This window comes from Microcaecilia unicolor, chromosome 3 (assembly GCF_901765095.1).
Source record: "Microcaecilia unicolor chromosome 3, aMicUni1.1, whole genome shotgun sequence".
Lineage (NCBI taxonomy): Eukaryota > Metazoa > Chordata > Amphibia > Gymnophiona > Siphonopidae > Microcaecilia > Microcaecilia unicolor.
In genome coordinates, this window is record NC_044033.1 from 514029977 (window position 1) to 514056102 (window position 26126).

The following is a 26126-nucleotide window of genomic DNA, read 5'->3' on the forward strand; positions in this document are numbered from 1 at the left end:
AAGACTATTTCTCTGTTTATTTTATGTGAAGACCCCTGATGCAGGCGCTGTGCGCTGAAACACGGACCGTGTCGGGTCCATTCAAGTATTGTTTCATCAACGTATATGATTAAAGACTTGACGTGCCGTTTTTTTGAAGGCCCCTGGTGCTTTTTGTTTTGTTTCTTGGCTTTTTGTTTGTGCTTTGCTCCCTCTCTCTGTTATACCATGGTGATGGTCTGGAAAATCTGTCTACTACTACTTAACATTTCTAAAGCGCTACTAGGGTTACGCAGCGCTGTACAAATTAACATAGAGGGACGGTCCCTGCTCAAAGAGCTTACAATCTAAGAGACAAGTGAACGGTCAGTCCAATAGGGGCAGTCAAATTGGGGCAGTCTGGATTTACTGAACGGTAAGAGTTAGGTGCCGAACGCAGCATTGAAGAGGTGGGCTTTAAGCAAAGACTTGAAGATGGGCAGGGAGGGGGCTTGGCGTAAGGGCTCAGGAAGGTTGTTCCAAGCATAGGGTGAGGCGAGGCAGAATGAGCGGAGCCTGGAGTTGGCGGTGATGGAGAAGGGTAATGAGAGGAGGGGTTTGTCCTGTGAACGGAGGTTTCGGGCGGGAATGTAAGGGGAGATGAGGGTAGAGAGGTAGTGAGGGGCGGCAGACTGAGTGCATTTGTAGGTAAGAAGGAGAAGCTTGAATTGAATGCGGTATCTGATTGGAAGCCAGTGAAGTGACCTGAGGAGAGGGGTGATATGAGTATATCAGTTCTGGCGGAATATGAGACGTGCAGCAGAGTTCTGAACAGATTGAAGGGGAGGTAGATGGCTAAGTGGGAGGCCGATGAGGAGTAAGTTGCAGTAGTCAAGGCGAGAGGTGATGAGAGCGTGGACGAGAGTTCGGGTGGTGTGTTCAGAGAGGAAAGGGCGGAGAATAGAGACCCCCAGGTTCGGGTTGAAAATGATTATGGAGAACTGCCCAGGAATTTACCGTATTTTTCGGACTATAAGACGCACTTTTTCCCCCCAAAATTTGGGAGGAAAATGGGGGGTGCGTCTTATAGTCCGAAGGTAGATTTGGCTGGCTGGCAGGCCGCCCGCCCTCCGAGTTCGGGATCGCCGTCAGGGTTACCTCCTCCCCCCCCCCCCCCCCTCCCCCCCCCCGGCCCTGTCACCACTTCTCCCTACTCACACGATCTTCCCTGGTGGTCTAGTGATGTCGGGGCAGGAAAGAGCCCCTTCTTTCGTGCCCAGCGTGCTGCTCTCCATCCTCCTGTATGCAGCCTGACGGTCTCCGCGAGATTCAAAATGGCCGCCGAGACTTCAATTCTCGGCGGCCATTTTGAATCTCGCCGAGACCGTCAGGCAGCAATGCATACAGGAGGATGGAGAGCAGCGCGCTGGGCAGGAAAGAGGGGGCTCTTTCCTGCCCCAACGTCACTAGACCACCAGGGAAGATCGCGTGAGTAAGGGGAGAAGTGGTGACAGGGCCGGCGGGGGGGAGGAGGTAACCCTGACGGCGATCCCGAACTCGGAGGGAGGGATTCGGACAAGACGCACCGGAGCACCTAGGTTTTAGAGGAGGGAAAAAGGAAAAAAAAAATGTCCTATTTCCCTCCTCTAAAACCTAGGTGCGTCTTATGGTCCGGTGCGTCTTATAGTCCGAAAAATACGGTAATGTAACAATTAAATCAGGGGAGACAAAAAGCTTGCAGCTAGATGATTCTGCTTACAGCAACTGAAATAGTAATAATTTACTGGGAATTGAGCTAATGTTGCAATGACTTGAAATAGATGCTAGACATAACCCATATTTCTAAATCAACAGCCGAGGCTAGCAGAATGATAAAGAACGCGGAACTAGGCCGTGTCCATGATCAGTAAACTCAATTATAGCTTGCTTTTGGGAAATCATAGCTTTGTCAGCATTAAGTGACTTAAGATCCGTTGCCTGACCAGACACTTGACACTGAATTAGAAAGATAAAATATAGGTCAGATTGTTACTAATATGCTGGATGGACAACTGCTGACACATTCTGATATTACAACAATTTTCCATGATTCTGCTGAACTTTCATAAGAAAGGTAATGATTAATGAGTACGTTTTCCATATGATGCTGATAACATATGATTCCTGAATCTAATGATGATGTGGATTTGATTGCTTACCAATAAAAAGAAGAGGGCTGAAGTGTATCTCTGAGCCAGTACTGTAGAATCTCCGCGGATCAGGAGACTCAGGAATTTGCTCCGCATTGGCCTTTGCTTTTATTCATATATTTTGTGTTTGTGCTTTATTTCACTTGACCTCTTCAGGGGAATCTAGGATAAAGAACTGATAGGTTCCCTGGTGGGGGAGGGCATATAAAGGTCAGCCAAACATTGAAGAAGGTTGTGGCTCATTGATTGCTTCTGGTGGCAGGGCTTCAGAATCCCCACCAGTCATAGTAATTCACACTGACTATGGTTGGACAAAGGGACTTGGAGGGGCCTGAGGCCACAGTGGAGGGGCATGGGATCCTCAAGGTCCACCTGTGATTATGCCCCTGCTTTTAAATGGTGTCCCTTCCCCATCCCATGGGGTTAAGCATGACACTCTGGCCTTGTGATGCATAAAAAAAAAAAGATGTAGCCTGATGCAACACACAAAGTCCAATTTGATATGGAGGCAGAGGAAGTGGGAATAGAGTGGATGGGGCAAGGGTGCAAGTGAGGGGATTTCTGGGGTGTGGGCGTGAAGGTGATGGAGGAGATCAGAGGGAGTGGAGTGGACGTCCTTGTTTTTTTTGATTATGGGTCAAGGACGTCCAAGTGTTAGGCACGCCCAAGTCCCACCTTCGCTACGCCTTCAACACACCCCCTTGAACTTTGGCCGTCCTTGCAACAGAGTACAGTTGGAGGTGTCCTAAATCGGGTTTCACTTATACCGATTTGGACGTCCCTGAGAGAAGGACGTCCATCTTCCAATTTATGTCGAAAGATGGACGTCCTTCTCTTTCGAAAATGAGCCCCTTAGTCTACTCTTCTTGTCCCAATTGTTAGGATTGCCATGTTGGTCACTAGAATATGTAGAATAATAGTTTTTCAGCGCTATCCTTCCTTAATCAGGTCAGGAACGTAAAAAGTATCGCCTACAACTTGATTGTTCACCTTTCTTTGTTTCCATCCTATAATGCCTTCTGTTCTTTCGGACTTCTGTAAATAATTTGTGAGAGATGAAGGAGTGGATCCATCAATGTTTTTACCATAGGTATAAGAAGATGGGTAAACCAGACCCCAGTGTGGAAGAATTAAACAGGTGGGAGACTAAAATGCTAGAGAAACATCAAGGAGACCATCTTTCTTGGGTTTTTGGTTGATTGGTTGTTTTCGACCAATACAAAGTAACACATTTTTATTTTGTTACTTAAGAATATAAACATAAATCTTGCCTTGTATAATGCATTGAGTACTTTAGAATACAAAATATATATATTTATATATATATTATTTTAAGTAGAGGAAAAGGCCCTCACGCACAATATATTTTAGAGGTAAGTTTGGTTAATACAGTATTGCTTGCGTATATATCTGTGTGTGATCTTGCTGTGACAAAAGTGGTAGATTTGTAGGGTTAAGTCAATGTTCTTGAGAAAAGATAGAATTTCCATGCTGCACATCTCCAGCTAAGGTTGGATTTCTTCGTACACTCTAATGTGGTCTCCTAAATGGAAACTTGAGACATTCCGAATGATGCGGTTATTATATAAACAAATACAGCAGCTGCAGAAAAGAATCCATCCTGTCATGTATCCGTCGTTGAAACGGTTGAGTTACATGATTGACTACGACTCTGCTGCTAAAGAGGAGTCTAATAATGTTGTGTGACAGGGAGTATGACGATCTTCTAGTAATTCCAGAGTTTTACTTCTGTTCCAAGGATGAAATAGAAAAATTACTAATAATGGTGTCAATCCATGACCTAACCAAGATATTTGCAAAATGCAACACCGTTACTCATCCAAGAATTTGTACGGACAGACCAGAGCTGATTGATTTTTGTTAACCTAAATAAAGACATATAGAAGAAGTTGGTAGATTTAGACCATTTGGTCTATGCAGTATGCCCATTTGTATCTGAGCGATATGCAGCCAGGAACCCTACTCAGTCTCTCATCACCTACAAAATAGTAAATTTAAATCAAATCGGAGAATTTTTCTTCAGTCAGCTTGTAATTAAACTCTGGAATTCGTTGCCAGAGAATGTGGTAAAGGCGGTTAGCTTAGCATGGTTTAAAAAAGGTCTGGGCGGCTTCTTAAAGGAAAAGTCCATAGACCATTATTAAGTGGACTTGGGGAAAATCCACTATTTCTGGGAAAAGCAGTATAGAATGTTGTGTACCTTTTTGGGATCTTGCCAGGTATTTGTGACCTGGATTGGCCACTGTTGGAAACAGGATGCTGGGCTTGATGGACCTTTGGTCTCCCCAGTGTACCTCCCCCATCTTACCCTTTATTTATTTATTTATTTATTTATTTATTTTTGTCTATTAGATTGTAAGCTCTTAGAGCATGGACTGTCTTTCTTCTATGTTTGTGCAGCGCTGCGTACGCCTTGTAGCGCTATAGAAATGCTAAATAGTAGTAGTAGTAGTAGATATTAAAATCCTCAAGTATGAACTCTGTCACTGTGATGGCTCCTACCACATCTGCTGAAAGTTTCATCCTTCCTTCTAAGACCATATCTTTTGTATCTAAGTCTTTCCACATAGTGAGGGTGCAGAGAACTGGTGGAGCCGACAGCTGCGTGGGTGCTGCCTGCAACCCACCTGCAGCGTGTACCCGGGGCAGACCGCCCCTACCGCCCCACCCTCGGTATGCCGCTGAAGTGGCCAAGTAGGACCCGCGCTGAATATCATTCGACACCCACATAACTAATCACCTCTGCTCTGATCCCCCAGTCTCTTCACCCCAATTCCCATCTCCTCCATACTCCCCTTTCTACTCACTCTAATCCCCCAACTCCACTCTCCCAAATCCCCATGGGTCTGATCCTTCTCCTGGCTCCCCAATCCAATCCCCTAACTTACTCCGCTCCCCCCTTTCTACTTACCCTGATCCCCCACTCTGCACTCCAACATCCCCAGCCCCCTGGACTTCCTACAATCCCCAGAACCTACCCAAAGTTGTTCCCTGATAGTTTGGAGTGAAGAAGTAGCCTAGTGGTAAGTGCAGTGGCCTGAGAACCAGGGGAACAAACCGAAAACGAAGGATACAAAGCCACCTAGACTGCAAATAAGCCAGCCACAATGCCCAAGAGGACCAAAGTTTATTCTTCAAAAGAGAAATGCTGATACAACAACTCAACACGGGCCGTGTTTTCGACATACATGGTCTTAATCAGGGGTTCTCTAAAGCCAACAAAACAAATAGGGTTACGCTCAAAATACCATATAGAGTACATTGAAAAAAATAGCAGCATTGAAGACGCTAAGCACTGTACCGCTGTGTTTTTCAAAATATTCTTTATGGTATTTTGAGTGTGACCATATTTCTTTTGCTGGCTTTAGAAAACCCCTGATGAAGACCGTGTATGTCGAAACATGGCCCATGCCCAGCTATTGTATCATCATTTCTCTTTTGAAGAATAAACTTTGGTCCCCTTGAAGTCCCGTCCCCTTCCCCCTTCTAGTGTGTGGGGGTGGCAGTGGTCCCCCTTTGCCCCAGCCTTTCTGCCTCTGGGTTCAAAAATGGTGGCAATGACCCCTAGTGGTAGTCACATATTACTACCATTAGGGTCAGCCTTACACATAAAGGAACCTTGGGGTGGAAGTTGGAGGACCTGCCACATGAGCTGCTTAAGGCAGCTCAGTCACAGGCCACCTTATCAAAATCCTGGATGTTATTTAGCCAGGACCCAGAAAGGGGGAGAAGTTATCAATATGGGCTACTGCTATTATTTTACTGTTAGCCCCAGTTATTAGTATCTAGGTCTCATTGCATAAAATGGCACAAGTTTGTGGTAAAATAACATGCTTTAACAGTAGCCTACATCGATAATTATACCAAGTGTCTTATCCTGGTTCCAGCTAAGGAGTGGAGGAGTAGCCTAATGGTTAGTGCAGCAGGCTTTGATCCACCTGGTTCAATTCCCCCTGCAGCACCTTGTGACCTTGGGCAAGTCACTTAACCCTCCATTGCCCCAGGTACAAAAACTTATGGGCCCTTTTACTAAGCCACGTAAGCGTCTACGCACGCCCCCTAGGGACAGAGAAAGTACCTGCATATAATGTGTACAGCACTGCGTACGTCTAGTAGCTCTATATAAATGATTAGTAGCAGTAGTAATATCAGCTGGAACCAAATTAAAGCCAGCAGCTCACACATGCCTGGATAAGCCCAGATATTCATCTGACATTGAATATCTGGGTCTAACAGTCAGCATTTAACATTCAGTGCCACCCACTGAATATTGACCAGGAAGCAAAGGATGAGATATATGTACCCCAATGATTTTGGTCACATTATATATCATAGAATATTAAGAAAACTTCATAGGAATGCACACACATCTGCTAGTATAACATTACTTGATTTGTAAGGATCATTGGTACAAGATTTTGGATTCAACTCTGCAGCTCTTCAACCAGCCATCTACTCAGCTCTTGAAGTTGTCTAGTTGAAGGCTTAAGACAAATCCTTGCATCCATAATTTGGAGACTTTTACCTGGGGATATGGTGATGCCCTAGATTTGGATTTTGTACTGGACAGACGAGTCTTGCTCCCCTTCCTACTTTCGCTTAGGGTTGGGGTTGAGTTTGCAAATGAGAAGGACGGTTTGGTTGCGGTGATCTGATCCAGCGACAACTGTAGTCCTTTGTATTCTGCGTCTCTGTTTGAAAGCAAAAATAGTTCATCGTGCATGAATATCTGAGGTCAAGGCAGTATTCATTCTAAGTTTTTCTCTTTACCCAAATACATTTTGGCAAATGATTAAGGATGCAGATGTTTGCATTCTTATTAAAATGCATTTATGTGCTCTGGTCCAGTATTTAACGCCGTGACACTGAACGACGCAGAGCAGACCTATCATGTCCTGCCCCTTCCCGGAGACTGCAGTGCTGTTTTCTCCAGCTAGCTGATCTTCCTTCCATCCCCAGAATGTGTCCTACCTGAAAAGGCCCCTGCCGAGCCCATGGCAGCTGGTGGAGTTCATTCCACTGGCTGCTAAATAAATAAAAAATGGAAGGAAGCCTAAAGCCACCATTGTAGGTAGAAGGTAGAAATAAGGTCTGGGAAGGGAGTGAGTGAGAGAGAGAGAGAGAGAGAGAAGGACAGCACATCCTCTCCTATCCCAGAACCTCTCAACTCTTACTCCTTATCTCTCTTTTAATCCCTTCGTTCTTTCTCTTACCAGCTACCCAGCTTCCTACTTCCCTTTCTTTTACCTCCTCTCCAGTCGCATTTCTGTGCTGTCTTGTTCCCTTCACACATCTGTTCATTTAATATGTTTCTCACCTCTTCCATTTTCCATTTTCTCTCTTTCTACTGCCTATTAACTCTTTTCACCCTCTCCAGATCCTTCACACCATTTTCCACCCTCTCACCAATCTTCTCACCTCCTCTCACCCTCCAGATACTTTCTCCTTCTGATTCTCCCTCCCTCCAGACACTCTTCCCCCTTCTTGCTTCCTCCCTCTTAGAGAATGACACGGGGACAAAGTTTGTCCCCATCCCCGCCCCGTCCCTGTGGGTTCTGTCTCCATTCCCGCCCTGTCCTCACAGGTTCTGTCCCTATCCCCGCCCCGTACCCGTGGGCTCTGTCCTCATCTGCAGAAGCCTCGAACACTTATGATTTTATATTTAAATCTTTTTATTAAAGTATAAAAAGGAATAATATGCTGTGCAACTGTTGTGTATAAATTACAAACAGAGAACAATAATAACAATGAGCAGCTTTAATAACCCTTCTTCCCACCACCACCCTCTACCCTTCCAACCCCAACAATAGGTGATTTCTACTACCCCAAGGAATCCTAATTCACACTGTTAAAATGTTCTATATGCCCTAGTGGAGAAAAATATGCCCTATAAAGCACTGTTATGTTTTTTTAATCTGTGGATAAATAAGAAGTCATCAACAATCTCAGGATTCAGTCTAGCTCTCCTGTCTTCCACAGTCCTTCCTGGAATAGAAGTTGTCTTCTTAGAAGATGTGCTGGTAGCAGGATGTACAGGATCCCCCATGCAAATTTTGCTAGTTGTAACCAGCATGTTCCCACGCCTGTTGGTCAACATTTTACAGGACCAGGACACTGTACCAGTGACTTCACAGTGAGAATCCTGAAAGGTAACTTTAAAACCATACAAGAATGTAACACCTTTGAAGTCAGAATGATTGAATATTTTAACACCCAACAGAAAGGACTTAACAAGGACCTGAGGTTCCTAGCCCGTTATAAACCATAAAGCTGTATGTCTCTGTTGATCACCCCACCCTCTCACCTATCCACACCCATCCTGTTAGAATATCAATGATATGCTTTGATGTCCCCATGCATACCTCCGACCCACCCCCATCCTCCCACCCTGTCAGACTGTCATAGTAATGCTTGAATGTTTTCACTTATATACACTGTCAGCTAGCACATTTGCTTATTTCCGATCTGACGAAGAAGGGCAACCTTCGAAAGCTAATCAAGAAATGTATTAAGTTATGTCCAATAAAAAAGGTATCATCTTATTTTCTTTTCCATGTTTTATTTTGTTTGATTTCTATTGATAACCTTGTTTTTCCAAAAACTCAAAATATCTTTGTAGACATCACTTAAATATAAATAACAGTCCAGTTCATTAGCAGGCTTCAAAGTAGAAAATGACACGGGGACAAAGTTTGTCCCCGTCCCTGTGGGCTCTGTCCCCGTCCCCGCCCCGTTCCCATGGGATCTGTCCCCCGTCCTCACCTCGCGAGCTCTGTCCCCGTCCCCATTCCTGCGGTTACTGCGGTTCCCCATCCCCATGTCATTCTCTACTCCCTCTATTCTTCTCCTCATCTCACCCCCTCCAATCTTCCCCCTTGTTATTCTTGTTTCTAGAGACTCTTTTCCCTTCTCTCTCTCTTCCTCCCTCCCTTCACTTTTCCCCTTCTCACCCCTCCTTTAAAACATCATTTAACCTTCTCACCTCTCGCCCCCTTTATCCCTCCTGACTCCCCTTTCACTCCAATCTGACCCCATTCTCACTCCCTTCCATCTCTCCGCTCTTTCCCTTTCTCACTTCTTCCTTGCTGTCATCTCCCCCATCCCAGGTTCCTCTAAGCACTCTCAGTGCTACGGCTCTGTGTAGTCCCAGTTACAACCCCCACCAGGGGCCTAGCAATACACAAAAAAAAAAAAAAAACAAAGGAAACTTCAATGGCAGAAAAAGTAAAGAAATAAAAAAGGAGAAATGATCTGAAGGAAGTTCAAAAATCCATACAGGAAGGCACAAGAATAAAAGTACAAATCGCACTGTGAGGAGAACACAAGGACGTGTCCTCCCTGCCATAGGCGCCGACTCCGTGGGTGCTGTGGGTGCTCGAGCACCCCCAATATTTCTCCCACCTGAAGTTCGTTCCCTCCCTCCCTTCGAGTTCCAGGCCCCCTCCCTCCGAATTTTAAAAGTCATCTTACCTCGTCGGGGTTACGGCGGCAGCAGCGGTAAAAAGCGTGAAGGCTCGGTGCTTAGTTCAGTTTCCCCTTCTCTCTCAGCTCTGGTGCCGCCCTCATTTCCTGTTTCCGCAAGGGCGGGACCAGAGCTGAGAGAGAGAGAGAGAAGGGAAAACAGAACTAAGCGCAGAGCCTGCACGCTTTTTACCGCTGCTGCCGCTGTAACCCCGACGAGGTAAGATGACTTTTAAAATTCAGAGGGAGGGGGCCTGGAACTCGAAGGGAGGAAGGGAGGGACAATGACCCTGGAACTCAGAGGGAGGGTGGGGGGACCATGGAACTCGGTGGGAGGGAAGACCCTGGAACGCGGGGGAGGGGGGAATACACCACCTGTAAAAAAAAATATTTCAGCACCCCCAATCATTTTGAAAAGTTGGCTCCTATGCTCCCTACCATGCAGAAAAATGAAGACTGAGGGAAGACAGGCGAGAAGGCACCAACACATGCACATATGAGGCGGGACACTGCTAGAAAGTTCTTTATCTCGCTAGTTAGCATCTGCACCGTGCTCTGGCAGATGACGTCACCTAGCTGTGAGAATACGAAGGCCTACTTGTTATCGGAGAAACCATGAGTCAAACCCCATTTCCTCCATAGTCATTCCTTGCAACCTTGAGTAATTCACTAAGGGGGAAATAGTTCACTGTCATCAAATGTATAGAATGAGACTATTTCCATATGCATAATCATCAATCCTGATTTTCATTAACGTTCTTCTAAAATATTATTATTCTCATACGTATATAGATTTCACACGTATCTGAAGCAAAATAATTTTCAGCATATCTCCTCCATTTCCCCTATCAAAATTCTTTCCTGATGCAACATCACGTTTCAAGCAGTGCTCTGTTTCTGGGGTTTGGCTCCACCGCAAAAAAGGAAAAAAAAAAAAACAACAACTCCGATGTGTGTTTTGTAATACAGGTTCTCAGAACTCTCTTTAACAGTGCACAAATTTACAACTGCTTCAAAGAAGATGTAAATACATGCTTGGACTTAATGCATGTACACACACATTTAACAAAATACAAACGTATTTTGCAACCGTGTCACAGATTTGCTCAAGCTATGCTGCACACATGTAAGAACGTATGGTCTTGTCGGCTCACATTGCACATGGATGTTCTGATGAACAGTTACTACCAGTGGCGTTCTAGGGTGGCTGACATCTGGGGCGGATCGCCGATGTGCCCCCCCCCCCCTCCGGTGCAGCGCGACCCCCCCCCCCTCCCCCACCCTGGCAAAAGGCCACCTCTCCCCCGCGAAAGGACACACCTCCCCCCCAGCGAAAGGAACCCCCCCGGGTGCATTTTTACCTGCTGGGGGGGTGCCGCACACCTGTCTGCTTCGCTCGTTCCATGCTCCCTCTGCCCCGGAACAGGAAGTAACCTGTTCCAGGGCAGAGGAGCACGGAACAAGCGGAGCAAACAGGCGCGTGGCACCCCCCCAGCGGCGTGCACCCGGGGCGGACCGCACCCACCGTCCCCCCCTAGGAACGCCACTGGTTACTACTACTACTTATCATTTCTATAGCGCTACTAGACGTACACAGAGCTGTACACTGGACAAACAGACAGTCCCTGCTTGACAGGCTTACAATCTAATCAAGGCAGATAAACAGGACAAATAAGGGATAAGGACAGAGTAGTGAGATTCTGGAATCCCAATGAATAGCAAGATTCTGGAATCCCAAAGACTACTACTACTACTTATCATTTCTATAGCGTTACTAGATGTACGCAGCGCTGTACATTTGAACATGAAGAGACAGTCCCTGCTTGACAGAGCTTACAATCTAATTAGGACAGACAAACAGGACAAATAAGAGATAAGGGAATTACTAAGGTGGGAATGATAAAACATGGGTACTAAAGAAGTGACTAAGGGTTAGGAGTTAAAAGCAGCATCAAAAAGGTGGGCTTTTAGCCTAGATTTGAAGACGGCCAGAGATGGAGCTTGACGTACCGGCTCAGGAAGTCTATTCCAGGTATATGATGCAGCAAGATAAAAGGAACGGAGTCTGGAGTTAGCAGTGGAGGAGAAGACTGCAGATAAGAGAGATTTACCCAGAGAATGGAGTTCCCGGGGAGGAATGTAGGGAGAGATGAGAGTGGAGAGGTACTGAGGAGCTGCAGAGTGAATGCCCTTATAGGTCAATAAGAGGAGTTTGAACTGTATGCGGAAATGGATAGGGAGCCAATGAAGTGACTTGAGGAGAGGGCTAATATGAGCATAGTGTCACTGGCCTTTTTTCATGTGTATCCTTGTGCAGTACGTGCTGGTAAGAATCAGCAGAAATATGTGTTATGTATAAAATGCCAAAACAGCAAAAGAAAGCACCAAGAGCCTTCAAAATAGGGACACAAATGCTTTAATCATACTCCGTTGGAGAACAATCTTCAAAAATGACCTGACACAGGCCGTGTTTCGGCACACAGCATCTGCGTTAGGGGCACAGAATTAGCGGGAGCAACATTCAGCAGCAAGGTTTGCTGAACAAGAGTTGTGGAAAGTATATACAGCGGCAGTATTTGCTCCTCTGTACATATATTCAAATGAAAACGCTGTCCCTCAGTGTTAGGGTTTATTTTTGTGATAACCACAGTGTCTGCCCTTACATGAGGAGGCTGCCAGAGGGCGCTCTCCCATTGAAAACCTAAAAATGCCCATTCTGGCCACTAGAGGGAGCCAAAGAGTATAGTCCATGGTAGTGACCAGAAGGAGCGGCTAGGGGGTGCTCGTGGTATAGGACCTGTACTTCCCTGGGGAGGCCACCAGGGGGACTCTCTGAGTGGAAGCTGGAAAGGTGGAGAGAGTTCTGGGTGCGGACCTTTCTGGAAGCAGGGGGAGAGGCCTAAAGAAAGGTGGAGTGGATTATTGGGCACCCTATAAAAAGCATCCTCTAGCCAAGGGAGAGGAGAGAAGATGGGGGAACCTGCAACACCCAGAGCCTGAGGATTACTAGCAGGAAGACTGAAGAAAGAGGCCTGCTGAAGTAGAGCTCAAGAGAAAGGTCAGGAGAAGGTTCCCTCCAAACCCAAAGAGGTACTTACCTGGTGGGGACCAGGCACGGGGTACTGGGGTTATGAACAATGGCTACTGAAGTGTTTAAGTGAACAAACAGCCGTGGGGTGGAGGATAGGACCGTAAGGTTAATGTGAATAAAGAAGGTCCTATCCAGGGGAGGAGGCTGTTATACCCTGAGACCCAGATGTCCCCAGTAAAGGGTCTCAGGGGGTGAATCACAGTAACAGATTCATAGTGGGCAAGCCAGGTTCCCACAGGACTGTAACCGAGCTAATAAACTGAATTTACATGCAACCAGCTAATTTGCATATTTTTGCAAGCAGAGAAAGCTGTGCTATCTTCCAGAGAAAGGGTGACCTGGGGGCCCCACCAGAAGAACTGGTAAGGTGGGTCGGTTACCAGGTGATACAGCAGGGAGGCCGGGCCAGGATTGCAGGTTAAGGAAGAGGTCACCCTGAGGGAAAGGGGAGGACCAAACCTAGAGGCCGGAGTCAATGCAGTCACAGAGGAGTCTGGTTTCAAGGTGGTTCCCTGAGGCAAAAGGCTGGTGAGGCCGGGCAGGAGCCACTAGAGGGCCACTGCACACCAGAGAGCCCCCTGTGGGGGTTACAAAGGGCACTATCCCAGATGGAACCTTGTTGTTGAATAGCCCCCTGAAGACAAGGACATCAGAGAATCCCTGCTACCCTTGACAGTTGAATAACAGTGTCTGAAAGTTGAAACAAAGGGAAGAGCAGAGGGTTGGTGGGACCCAGGCAATAATTTTATCCCCAGGGAAGTGTGCAGAAAGGCCCACTGACTACAGGCGGGTTCTGGGGGACTAGAGAACTCAAAGTGAAGCTGAGTGGAAAAGGCATCAGTCTCCAGAGGAGGTCTCTTGTGTGGGTGAAGACAGACAGCACGGAGAGGTGCAGGTCGAGAGCAGACAGCACGGAGAGGTGCTCATCATTACATTTATAAAATGCACATCTAAGTGCTGAAACCACCCCTGCTCCACTGACACGTCTGTGGTCATGACTGCTCTCAGACTCACTCTATTTCCAGTGGTCAGCTTCTGAGCTGGCTTCTGTCTGTTCTTTCTGAGTTAGTTCTGTCTCTGTCTCTGTGTGCTGGCTGCATTGGATTGTCTGTGTGCTGTTTCCCGTTCCAGACTTCAGCGCAGTCCAGTCCGGATCTTCCGGCCTGCCAGACTTGCTTGGCTTGTTTGAGCCAGCACAGCACCTGTAGCTGCCTGGTGATTGCTGCAGCTGAGTCTCAGCTGCTGCTGAGCTTATTAGCCATTTGGAAACTCTCTGCTTTGCCTTTGCATCGCCTAAGGCTCTGGTATGTGGGTGCTTGTTACACTTCTGCCTAGTCCAGTTTATTGTCTGAGAGTCTTGCCTGATTCTAGTCTAGTCTTTGTGTAGTTTGGCTTGTACTGTATTGCTTGTCTCCTTGCCTTGTTTCTTGTTTGTATTTCTGTGTTTAGTTTCTGTTTGTCTGTGTTTCTTGTTCAGTGGCTGCCTGGCAGGCAGCTTTCAGTCCTGTCCATTATCTATCAGTGTTTGTTCCCTGTTTCAGTGGCTGCTTGCAGTTCAGTCCCTTTTCTGTCTGAGAGTCCTAGTCTAGTGTTCTGCCTAGCCTCCCTGTGTGTTCTGGTCCCTGTGTGTATCCTGCTGGTATCCTGTTCCGGCCCTGTCCAGCAAGTCCTGCCGGCCTCCTGCACCCAGGGGCTCAACTCCTGGGGAAGGGTGGCTAAGTGCAGGTGAAGTCTAGCTGTTCCTGTCAGAGTTTTGTCTTGTTCCTGGTGTGGGGTTGTTTTGCCTGCCACTGCCGCTCCTTGACAGTGGCCCAAGGGCTCACGATCCGAGTTCCTGCTGTTGAAAACATGACATCCACCCATTCTCCACCTCCTGGGAAAACCTCTACCTATATAGCATATGAAAGGAGACAGTGTTAGGTTTTATGAGCACCTACTTCTATGTATGTCTGCCCTGGTAATTTTTTAAGGGGGTCAATATTCAAAGCAATTTAACTGACCAGAAACGGCTCGTGGCCTTGAGCTAACTAGCCAGCTCTGCAAACCCAGAAATTCAACGCCAAAGCCTGGCATTGAATTTCTGGGTTTAACGTCAGCAAAATGCTGATCGCAGCTGACTGAATATCAAACCCTAAGGGACTGATATTCAGACTGCAGGAGTTACCTGGGCCAACTCCCGCGGTCAACGCTGAGCCTGGATATTCAACGCCGGGCTGTTTCCGGTGACTGCAAGCGCTACGGATCTGAAATAGCTGTGGGCTATAAGACATCCAATAGCCTACATTACTGCTATATGATGCCTCTGTGCTAAATTAAATGAAAAAAAAAATTAAGGGGCCCTTTTACGTCAATTTGGAACTACCGCCTGGCTAACGTGTGCTCTGGGCGGTAATTCCATTTTTTACGCGCATCCGATACACGCAACAGAAAATATTTTTTATTTCCTACCACGTGGCGCTAACCGGTCAGTAATCGGCAGTGTAAGCACGCTGACGATTACCGCCCGGTTAACGCATCAGACCTTTCTGCTAAGTCGATGGATGGCGGTAAGGTCTCAGGCCCAAAATGGACACACGCCAATTTTTATTTTGACGCACGTCCATTTTTGGCCAAACAAAAAATGGACCTGCGGGCGTCCAATACACACGCCTACAACAGCTCAGGCCATTTTTCCACGCACCTTAGTGAAAGGACCCCTAAGTGATAAAAGCATAAAGTTAAATGATATGTTCCAAGTATTTTGCCATATATTTTGTGTGGGCACTCCTTTATACACGCTGATTCACAAGATTATATACAGAGACGCCCCAGGTTACATGTATAATCTGATAGGCATACCAGCCAGAAATGGTTTAAAATCTTCAGGGTCTTTGTAATAATAAAGGACGGCTGTTATCTCTCTCTTGAAGGCCCAGTGTTGCTTTTTTGTGTGTATTAAAATCTTCTAGAACATATCTCAATTTGCATCTTCCTAATTATAAAGGACTTAAGTACGAGACATATTATGCATCCAACTTCTCTGTAATAGGCAGTCAAATTTGGAATGCCTTACCAAGATCCATTTGAATAGTTAATGACCTTCTACCTTTCTGGAAGTTGCTAAAAATGTATATCTTCAATCAAGCTTACACAAATAACATGAATTAAATAATAAGTCCATGTGTACCACTAGACCAATCCAAGAATTCAGAACCGGAATGTACTCCCCTATTATTCCCTTAACAAACTCCTTTTTTACCCACCTCCACACAATCTATTATATCTACTACTACTACTATTTAGCATTTCTATAGCGCTACAAGGCATACGCAGCGCTGCACAAACATATCCTTTTTCTTACCCCTCCCCTACATTTTCCCTATAATAACTACATGTTATTATAACTATATGTCAACTTGTTATCCTGTTTTACTATGTAAGCCGCATTGAGCCTGCTATTGAGTGGGAAAGTGCGGGGTACAAATGTTACAAATAAATAAATACTGGATTGATCATTGTGGAGTGCTGGTTTGTCCTTTGTACCCTTTTGGACTCTTTGGGTTTCTGCCAGGTACCTGTGACCTGGACTGGTCACTGTTGGAAACAGGATACTGGGGTAGATGGACCCAGTATGGCTATTCTTATGTTCTTGTGGATTTCTTCCGCTGGCGAGGCTTGGGGATTCCTGCCATCTGCACAAACGGCAGGGCCCTGTTACTGGGTGGACCTAAGGAAAATACGCAGGGGCCCAAGTCGGCCTAGGCCCACACACACAGCTGTTTTATAAAATTACCTCCTAAATGGCATCTAAAAGACTCCATCCTTGCTCTGTATCGCACTACGGAAAATAGAAACCCACATTAAGCTTCTATTTGTTTTTTATTACGCAGGATTTAATAAAATGATTTTAATGTGTGTATAGAGGGGAGGGAGTGGGGATGCTTCAAATCTCAATATTTGTAAACTTGAGTTAGTTTAAATATTAATCATTAAGTTAAGTGATTACGGGTTTCTGTACAGTTGCTGTTCAAACAGTTCATTCATAACCATGGCATGTCAGATTTCACGGGCATGCTCTTTAATTGCATTCATTCATTTCTAATTTATTTAAGCCTTAAGCACAACAATCCTTAACTAAATGTACATCATATTCTTTTTTTTAAACTTCTAACACAAATCCAAGATATGTTCTATGAATATAAATATGTTATTCAAACACACAGTGACTCACATTACCACTGCTATTATGTACTTACCAGTTGAAAACCATTTAAAATCTGGTAGATAAGAGTGATGGTCTTTGTATTTAAAGGTTATTCAAAGTACATGCTGAAGAGACCCAGTTTAACGTATGCTATAATTTAAGAGCTCAAAGACACAAAACCACTGCCATTTTAGTGTGATTTTCATTTTAAGCACTTGGCCTGATTCACTAATGGGGTAATTCTTTATTACTTTACTTTATTTATTTTTTGTCTATTAGATTGTAAGCTCTTTGAGCAGGGACTGTCTTTCTTCTATGTTTGTGCAGCGCTGCGTATGCCTTGTAGTGCTATAGAAGTGATAAATAGTAGTAGTAGTAGTCTCTTGTAACCAGAGCTAATATTGTGATGTCATAATGCCTCAGGCCACCAATAAGAGCCAACCTCATCAGTGATGTCACAATGGCTTGATTGTCCTATACTTGGCTTACTTTTATTACATAGCTCTTTGAGCAGGGACTGTCTTTCTTCTATGTCTGTGCAGCGCTGCGTATGCTTTGTAGCGCTATAGAAATGCTAAATAGTAGTAGTAGTAATTCTATAAAATGGTGCCTAGAGGTTCTTAGAATTTACGTCCATCATGTTATAGAATTCACAGTCAGTTGTGCACATAAATTCTAATAATTGCCAATTAGTGTCAGTAATTGCTTGCTAATTTGGCCATTATGAGCGCTGATTGGCTTGTTAACTAATTAGGTGGCACACGCAAATACAGAATACAACAGTATTTGTGTGCACAACGTAAGTCGCACTGTATAGAATCCAAGGGATGGCGCCAAAAATCATGCGTGGAATTTAATTGCTTAATGAGCTGATTAGCATCGATAATTGGGTGCTCACAATTACTGGCATTAATTGGCACTAATTGGAATCATTTGCATATCTTTATAGTCACTGTTCTATAAAGATGTGCGCATACATTTTTTTTTGCACAGATCTGAAATGGGACGTTGGCAGTGGGAGGTGCATTGGTGAGTCGGGGGCGTTTCTAGGATTTGCACACAGTGTTATAGAATTTGGGGGATCTGCACCTAATTTAGGGATCGGGATTTACACCAGGGTTCAGTTGGTGCAAATCCTTGCAAACAAAATTGGGTGCAGATACCAGCGCTATTCTATAAAAGCCATTGTTTACAGCAGGGGCATAGCCAGACCAGCGGGAGGGGGGTCCAGAGCCTGAGGTGAGGGGCACATTTTAGCCCCCCCCCAGCACCGCCGACCCCCCGCCGCCACCACCAACAACAACTTTGACCCCCCCCCCCCGCCAAAGACCCTCTCGACCCCCCTCCCGCCGCCAACCCTCCTCTGCCGCAGCCGTCGCCTACCTTTGCTGGCGGGGGACCCCAACCCCCGCCAGCTGAGGTCCTCTTTTTCCGGTGCAAGGCTTCGTTTGGTTTCTGTGAGTCTGACGTCCTCACAGAAACAGAACGAAGCCTTGAGTCAGAAGAAGAAGACCTCGGCTGGCAGGGGTTGGGGTCCCCCGCCAGCAAAGGTAGCTGACGGCGGCGGCAGGTGAGGGTTAGCGGCGGGAGGGGGGTCGAGATGGTCATCAGCAGGGGGGTCCAGGGCCAAATCTACGCCACTGGTTTACAGAATAACGCTTAGAGCACATTTTTGGTCACCATTTACAGAACTGAATCCTCTTTGTGAAAGCACATAGCCAGTTGTCACACATTTCAGCATGATTTCTAGTAAGTCTTAAACTAATCTCACTACTAATAGCAAGATTTAGGAGGGGGGGGTGAAAACTATAGGTGGCAGGAACATAGGTGGAAGGCTCCTGCCCAGCTTCGAGGGAGTATTGCTTATGATGTAATCTAAGGCTATCTTTAATGGGAGAAAGGCCAGTGGCTTGAAGGATCTGAATCTGAGGTTCATGGGCCTTAACTCTGTTTTCAATTGCACTGGCCCTAGTTTCTACTCCCTCTAGTTTCTTAACTGTATCTTTGGAAAAGTCACAGAGCTGTTCAACAAAAATTCAGTCCTGGTTACCTGGTTGCGCCTTCCAAATATCCATCAATGAGATGGATTGCAGTGTCAAAGATAATTCCTGAGAAACAAATGGAGGCATATGACCCATCCCGCCTCCTTCTGATGCAACTTCCTGTTAGGGACTGGTCAGAGAGGTAACAATGTATGTCAACAATACCTATGCAAGAGGGATCAGGTGCTTCTACTTCAGTTCGACATCTCAGCAGCATTTGACGCAATGGATCATGTAATGCTACTAGACTGTCTAAATCAGATTGGAATTACTGGCCAAGTCCTCAAATGGTTCAACAAATTCCTCTCAAACCAAAGCTACTCAGTTAAACAAAACAATAACCTTTCCAAATACTGGATTACGAAATGCAGGGTTCCCCAAGGGTCCCCGCTTCCTCCCATCCTGTTCAACTTCTCCATGTCTTCACCTGGGATCAGGAGAACTACTACTATCATATGCAGATGACATCATGCTCCTCCTACCAAGACCCGATCAGTAACAACCGAGATGAACTCTATCCAGACTTGGGTTCCTAGCAAACAAACTGAAATTGTATACCCAAAAGACTAAGACTCTCTGGTAGTGGAATCAAGGAACCGAGGTCCCATCTTCAATAACACTACCCAACAACACCACCTTCCCAGCTGAATCAGAAGCAAGAATACTTGGAGTCATCCTTGATTCTTCCCTATCACTCACATCCCATATCAACCAGCTACGGAAGAAAACAATGTTTAAAATGAGACAGCTTTGTCTAGTCAGGTCTTTCTTTGATCAAAAAGATCTTTTGCGATACTGTTACACATGCTTATCCTACCGCATCTGGACTATTGCAATGCCCTATTTCTTGGCATTAGGAGCAAATACCAATACAAACTACAGATTATACAGAATACAGCGGCAAGACTAATCTTCAAACTGAACAGATACACCAGTGTCTCACCTTACCTTGCAAAACTACAATGGCTACCAATAGCTGAAAGAACTATGTTTAAGGTTGCCTGTCTAGTCTTTCAGATTCTTCGAGTTGTTATCTCTACATTCCTGATCAACATCTCATCTATTTGCATTGTTCATTCCAACAGACTGAAGGCCCTGTTAACTAAGCCATGTTATAGGCGCCTTAACGTTTTTCACACGTTAACCATGTCCCTACGTTAACAGTGTACACACCTACAATAACCCTATAGGCTATTTATAGGCACGTTAAAAACGCGAAAGCGCCTTAGTAAACAGGGCCCTAAAAGAACTGGTCCTGGCCCCACCGTTTCTCAAGGGAATCCGATCTCAAAAGATCTTTAACTCGCACTTCTCAACGGCAGGGATCACATTATGGAACTCACTCCCTCTGGCTATCAGAACACAGAATAACTACCTCAGCTTCCAAAATAAGCTAAAATCCTTCTTCTTCCCAAAGACTGCTACATAATACTCACCGATTCCCAAATAATCTTTAGAAATATCGAATTTAACATAGACTATAATAACACCGTATAACGCTCTATTACATCATATCATTTCAATAAGAATTGTATTCACCCATTAGCCTACTTCTAAAGATGTAACTGTTGTTCCACTAAATGTTGTAAACCACACTGAACCCTAGACAGGGGATGTTAGCGGTATATAAGACCAAAATTGAATTGAATAATATAACAAAATCACATACAAAAACATAATCAACAATATATATTATTGTTATGTCATCATAAAAAGGAAAAACAAGTTTAAACCCCTAAATTAGAAAGTTGCATGGGAACAGAGATAGCTGGATTCCTGAAAATACCACAGGAATCCGAGGGAGACCCCCTCTAGGACCATGGGGATCCCGTAGGGATGGATGAAGGTTCACAGGGATCCTGAGGGATAGACCCAGGTCCTGCGGGGTTCCCACAGAATGGAAAGGGGAAACAGAGACTACCCTGTCTCAGTGCCGTAGCGAGGGCAGCTGACACCCGGGGCGGGTCGCCGCTGCGCACCCCCCTCCCGGGTGCAGCACGGCGCACCCCCCCTCGGCGCGCACCCCCCCTCGGCGCGCACCCCCCCTCGGCGCGCATTCTTACTAGCATAGGAAAGCGGGGAGCAGGCGGGAGGGCCAATCCGCCCCGACTACACGTCTCTGGGACTCTGGGAGCTGCGTCGGCTCCGCTGGTTCCCTGCTCTCTCTGCCCCGGAACAGGAAGTAACCTGTTCTGGGGCACAGGGAGCAGGGAACCAGCAGAGCTGTCACCCCCCCCCCCCCAGCGGCGTGCACCCGGAGCGGACCGCCCCACCGCCCCCCCTTCCTACGCCACTGCCCTGTCTTCAGCTCCCTCCCTTCCATCCACCTCTCCTCCAGCCCTGGATGTCCTCCCAACACATACTTCACATCACCCTGGTGGTCTAGTGGCTTGCTTCAGGGCAGGAAAGGTCCCCCACACTTTCCTGCCCACTGCCACTGATCCTCTCGCTGCCACCGCTTGTTTAAAATGGCCACCAAGAGTTCAAGCGGCAGCTTCGTGAGGCGCTGATTATAGAAGATGCTTAGTCAGCATTGATTTCAGCACCGATTTTTTTAAGCATCATATATAGAATCTCCCTCACAGTGCTGTTACATGGGGGAGGTCATTTTATAAAGGTTTCCTTATGTATATGCAGGAAGGACCTTTGATAAAATTCACCTCAATATACATGTGCCAACAAGACGGCATGCCGGCCGCTTGTGCACATGCTGCACGTAGGCATTCCCAGAGCTACGGTTTGGGTAGAGTGGGGACAGAGTTGTGATGTCCCCACGTATTTCAGTGGAGGCGTGGAGTGGAGTGGAGGAGTAGCCTAGTGGTTAGTGCAGTGGACTTTGATCCTGGGGAACCGAGTTTGATTCCCACTGCAGCTCCTTGTGACTCTGGGCAAGTCACTTAACCCTCCATTGCCCCTGGTACAAAATAAGTACCTGAATATATGTAAACTGCTTTGAATGTAGTTGCAATAACCTCAGAAAGGTGGTATATGAAGTCCCATTTCCCTATTTGAGATTCTATATCAAATGTTGCTTCTATTTGAGATTCTGTTGCTACTATTTGAGATTCTAGATGGAATGTTGCTACTATATGAGATTCTACATGGAATGTTAATGTTGCTATTCCACTAGCAACATTCCATGTAGAAGCCTGCCCTTGCAGATCAGCAACGCGGCCGCACAGGCTTCTGTTTCTGTGAGTCTGACGTCCTGCACGTATGTGCAGGACGTCAGACTCACAGAAACAGAAGCCTGTGCGGCCGCGTTGCTGATCTGCAAGGGCAGGCTTCTACATGGAATGTTGCTAGTGGAGCAGTAGCCTAGTGGTTAGTGCAGTGGACTTTGATCCTGGGGAACTGAGCTCAATTCCCACTGCAGCTCCTTGTGACTCTGGGGTAAGTCACTTAACCCTCCATTGCCCCTGGTACAAAATAAGTACCTGAATATATGTAAACCGCTTTGAATGTAGTTGCAAAATACCACAGAAAGGCAGTAGATCAAGTTCCTTTTCCCTTTCCCTATTTGAGATTCTAGATGGAATGTTGCTTCTATTTGAGATTCTGTTGCTACTATTTGAGATTCTACACGGAATGTTAATGTTGCTATTCCACTAGCAACATTCCATGTAGAAGCCTGCCCTTACAGATCAGCAGCGCGGTCGCATTAGTGATCTGCAAGGGCAGGCTTCTAGAGGGAATGTTGCTAGTGGAGGAATAGCCTAGTGGTTAGTGCAGTGGACTTCGATCCTGGGGAACTGAGTTCAATTCCCACTGCAGCTCCTCGTGACTCTGGGCAAGTCACTTAACCCAAAACCTCAGAAAGGTGGTATACCAAGTCCCATTTCCCTTTCATAAAATATGCAGGCACAGACTGAGTGCATCCACGCATTTACAGCTTCTGCGACACTTGCAGGATCTTTGAGCCTGCTGTATAAAAGATTCATAAGCACCTGTCTTGCCTTTATAAAGAATCCGCCTGTCTGGACGTCTCACATAGGTGTCCTGTTATAAAAGCCCTTAAAATCCTCCACACATCCCACATCATTTACGTAAGCATCTAAGGGGGTCTTTTACAAAGGCACAGTAGCGATTTTAGTGCGCAATAAACACTAGAGATGCCCATAGGAATATATGGGCGTCTCTTGCACAGGGGAGTAGCCAGACTTTGGCGGGAGGGGGGTCCAGAGCCCGAGGTGAGGGGGAAAGTTTTAGCCCCCCCTGGCGCCACCAAACCCCCCCCCCCCCACTGCCATCGACCCCCCCCCAACAACAACGACACCCCCACCGACGACCCTCTCGACCCCCCCCCCCCCTCCCACCGCCAACGTGCAGGACATCAGACTCAGAAACTGAATGAAGCCTTGCACGGGAAGAAAAGGACCTCGGCTGGTGGAGGTTGGGGTCCCCCGCCAGCAAAGGACAGCGATGGCGGGTTGATGGCGGGAGGGGGGGTCGAGAGGGCTGTTGGCAGGGTGGTCCAGGGCCAATGGCCCCACGTAGCTATGCCCCTGCGCTAGCATTTAGCTCATGCTTAATTTTAGCATTCGATAAAAACGCTAGTGTGTCTTTGTAAAAGGCCCACTAACTGAGTACCCCCCCCCCCCCCCCAACAACGTTCAAACATCCAGTTCAATACTCAGATGGCATTTTTTTCCCCAGTCTGATAAAGGGAGGACAGTGCTGATAATCGATAGAGTTTTGTATCACTATTCATGAACACAGTCTGCAAATCCATCTCTAATTCTTAAAGAGGTATTACAGTTTTAAGGTTTTCAAACTGCCCCCACCTATGAATCACAATAAATCAGGGTGCAACTGATCTAATCCTTATTAGAATAATCTAAAAGTGGGGCAGCCTGGTGGCATACCGGCCCTACTGTGCATTGCCTGGTGCAGAGATTTGGGATGGGATTAATCCCTGTTAGAACCTTCTCCTCTCTGGATTGGACAAAAGCAGGGATACTGCAAAAGCAGTTTTCACAGACCCTGGGGGCAGACAGTCAGACGCTGCTCAATGCTGACACCTGGTGGCCGGTTATAGGAGCCAAGATTACAGGCTTTTCAGCAGGAATCCTGGTGGGAGGCCCAAAGAACGCTGCTGCAATCCCTTGACTAAAAATAGTTTAAGAGGAAAGGTGTAAAACAGGAGGGAAAATCCTTGGGTACTTGCAAATGAAGGGTGCAGGGCACCAAATTTCAGCTCTGCTTTTGACTGAGCTGAAAGCCGAATGGAACAAGAAAAAACAACAGGACAAATAGTTTCCTTGCAGGCATGGCACTGCTACATGCAAAGAATGAATGAATGAATACAGCATGTACTGCTAGGGGTCCTTTTACAAAGGCACGTTAGCATTTTTAGCGCGCGCTAAAAATAAGCGTACACTAAATGCTAGAAACACCCATATAGTCCTATGGGCATCTCTAGCGTTTAGCACATGCTAGTCACAGAGCTACCAAGTTACCCATTTCAAGAGGGAGACTTTTTGGCCGGTCCTGGTTTTAAAATTACATCCCAAAGCAGCGTGGGACTTGTTGTCCATGATTCTATCCATTGAGATCAGTGCTGCAGGTCCCATAATGCGCCAGGATGAGGTTGGCAGACATTCAGGATCGGCCAAAACGTCTCCCCTCCTGGAATGGGTAACTTGGCAGCTCTGTAATCATTAGCGCATGCTAAAAACGTCACTGCACCTTTGCTCAGGGAAGGACATTTGTAAATAGAAAAGAAGGCCATGCCTTTCATTTCAGAAACGTGTGAAAAGTATAAACTGATATATATTTTAAAAGAAGAGAGGTCTAGAAAGAGACACAGAAAGGAAACAGTGCTAAGAAACAGCAAAGCTGATGCTCCTTTAAAAAAAGTTTTAAAAAATCCTGGCTATCACTGATGATTTTTCCAAGAGATGTTTTCTGATAAGCTAAAGGTAATCCTAGATGAATTCTGCATAAACATTTTGAAAATTCTACATGCATTTTACTGCAGCTCAGGGCCGCAGAAAGGGGGGCCGGGGGGGGCAAAATTCCCTGGGCCCGGCGCCGGGGTCTCTCTCCTGTTCCTGACGGGATCTGGGTGATTGTGTCCCGACAGGAGGAGGGAGAAAACTCCGGCATTGGGCCCCCCTTGGAGGCTGGGGAGGACCAGGAGGAGCAGACACAGCAAGCTGGCAGGTGGGGGGGGGGGGGGGCCCTGCCAGCAGAAGAGATCTACCTCCAGCACTGCTGCTCTTCACAGTCTGCCTCATTGCCTTCCATGTGGCTGATTTTCCCCTCAGGTCGCGCATGCTCAGTTTTGAAACGAGCATGCGCGACCTGAGAGAAAAAGTAGGCCTTGGGATCCCCGCCAGGCAAGGTATTTACAGTTGCAGCAGGTGACAGGCAGGGGGGCTGTGGCAATGACAATCCTTGCAGGTTGGAAGGCGGCGGCAGCGATCCTGGGGGGACAGGCCTGCCAGTGGCCCAGCTCAATCTCTCTGCGGCCCTGCTGCAGCTTACACAAAGGACCCCTTTGTCACAGGAGAGGAATTCAGTGTTTTCTAGACCCTTGTTCACTTATGATGAGGCTTTTCACACACATGTGCTCACATTATTCTCATGTTAAAAAAATGAATGACAAAGGGATGCAATGCTACCACAAGCCAAGGCCGAATCCCTCCACAAAGCTGCTTAGAGCGAAGTGCACTTACAAATGCCAGTTAAACCTGAGAATAAGGCATTGGTAGGAAAGCACCTCCCGCACTGAAAAGTTTAGCATAAGTAACTCAGGGTTTTTTTTTACCAAGGTGCACCAAAAAATGGCCTGCGCTTTTTATAGGTGCGGCGTATTGGACACGCACAGGTCCATTTTTCAGCGTGCCTGCAAAAAAGGCCTTTTTGGGGGGGGAGGCTGAAAATGGAAGTGCGGCAAAAATAAAAATTAGCGTGCATCCATTGTGGGCCCGAGACCTTACCGCCACCCACTGACTTAGCGGTAAAGTCTCACTCGTTAACCAGGCGGTAATCGTAAGCACTCGTGCACTGCCGATTACCGCCCGGTTAGCGCCACGTGGTAGAAAATAAGCAAATATTTTCTGCCACGCGTATGAGATGCGCGTAAAAAAATGGAATTAGCGTCCCAGGGCACGCGGTAGCCAGGCGGTAGTTCCAAATTTATGCGAGTCAGACGCACATAGGTGCCTACACACCTT

At 46.4% G+C, this 26126-nt stretch overlaps 1 protein-coding gene across 1 annotated transcript in view; it reads right to left on the reverse strand.

Annotated features, from left to right (window-relative positions):
* Positions 1-26126, reverse strand: part of SIM1 (SIM bHLH transcription factor 1) — a 133474-nt gene that overhangs the window by 17038 nt on the left and 90310 nt on the right. Inside the window, exon 9 of the mRNA XM_030195659.1 lies at positions 6694-6859. Coding sequence (XP_030051519.1) covers positions 6694-6859 — 166 coding nt within the window. The remainder of the gene's footprint in view (positions 1-6693; positions 6860-26126) is intronic.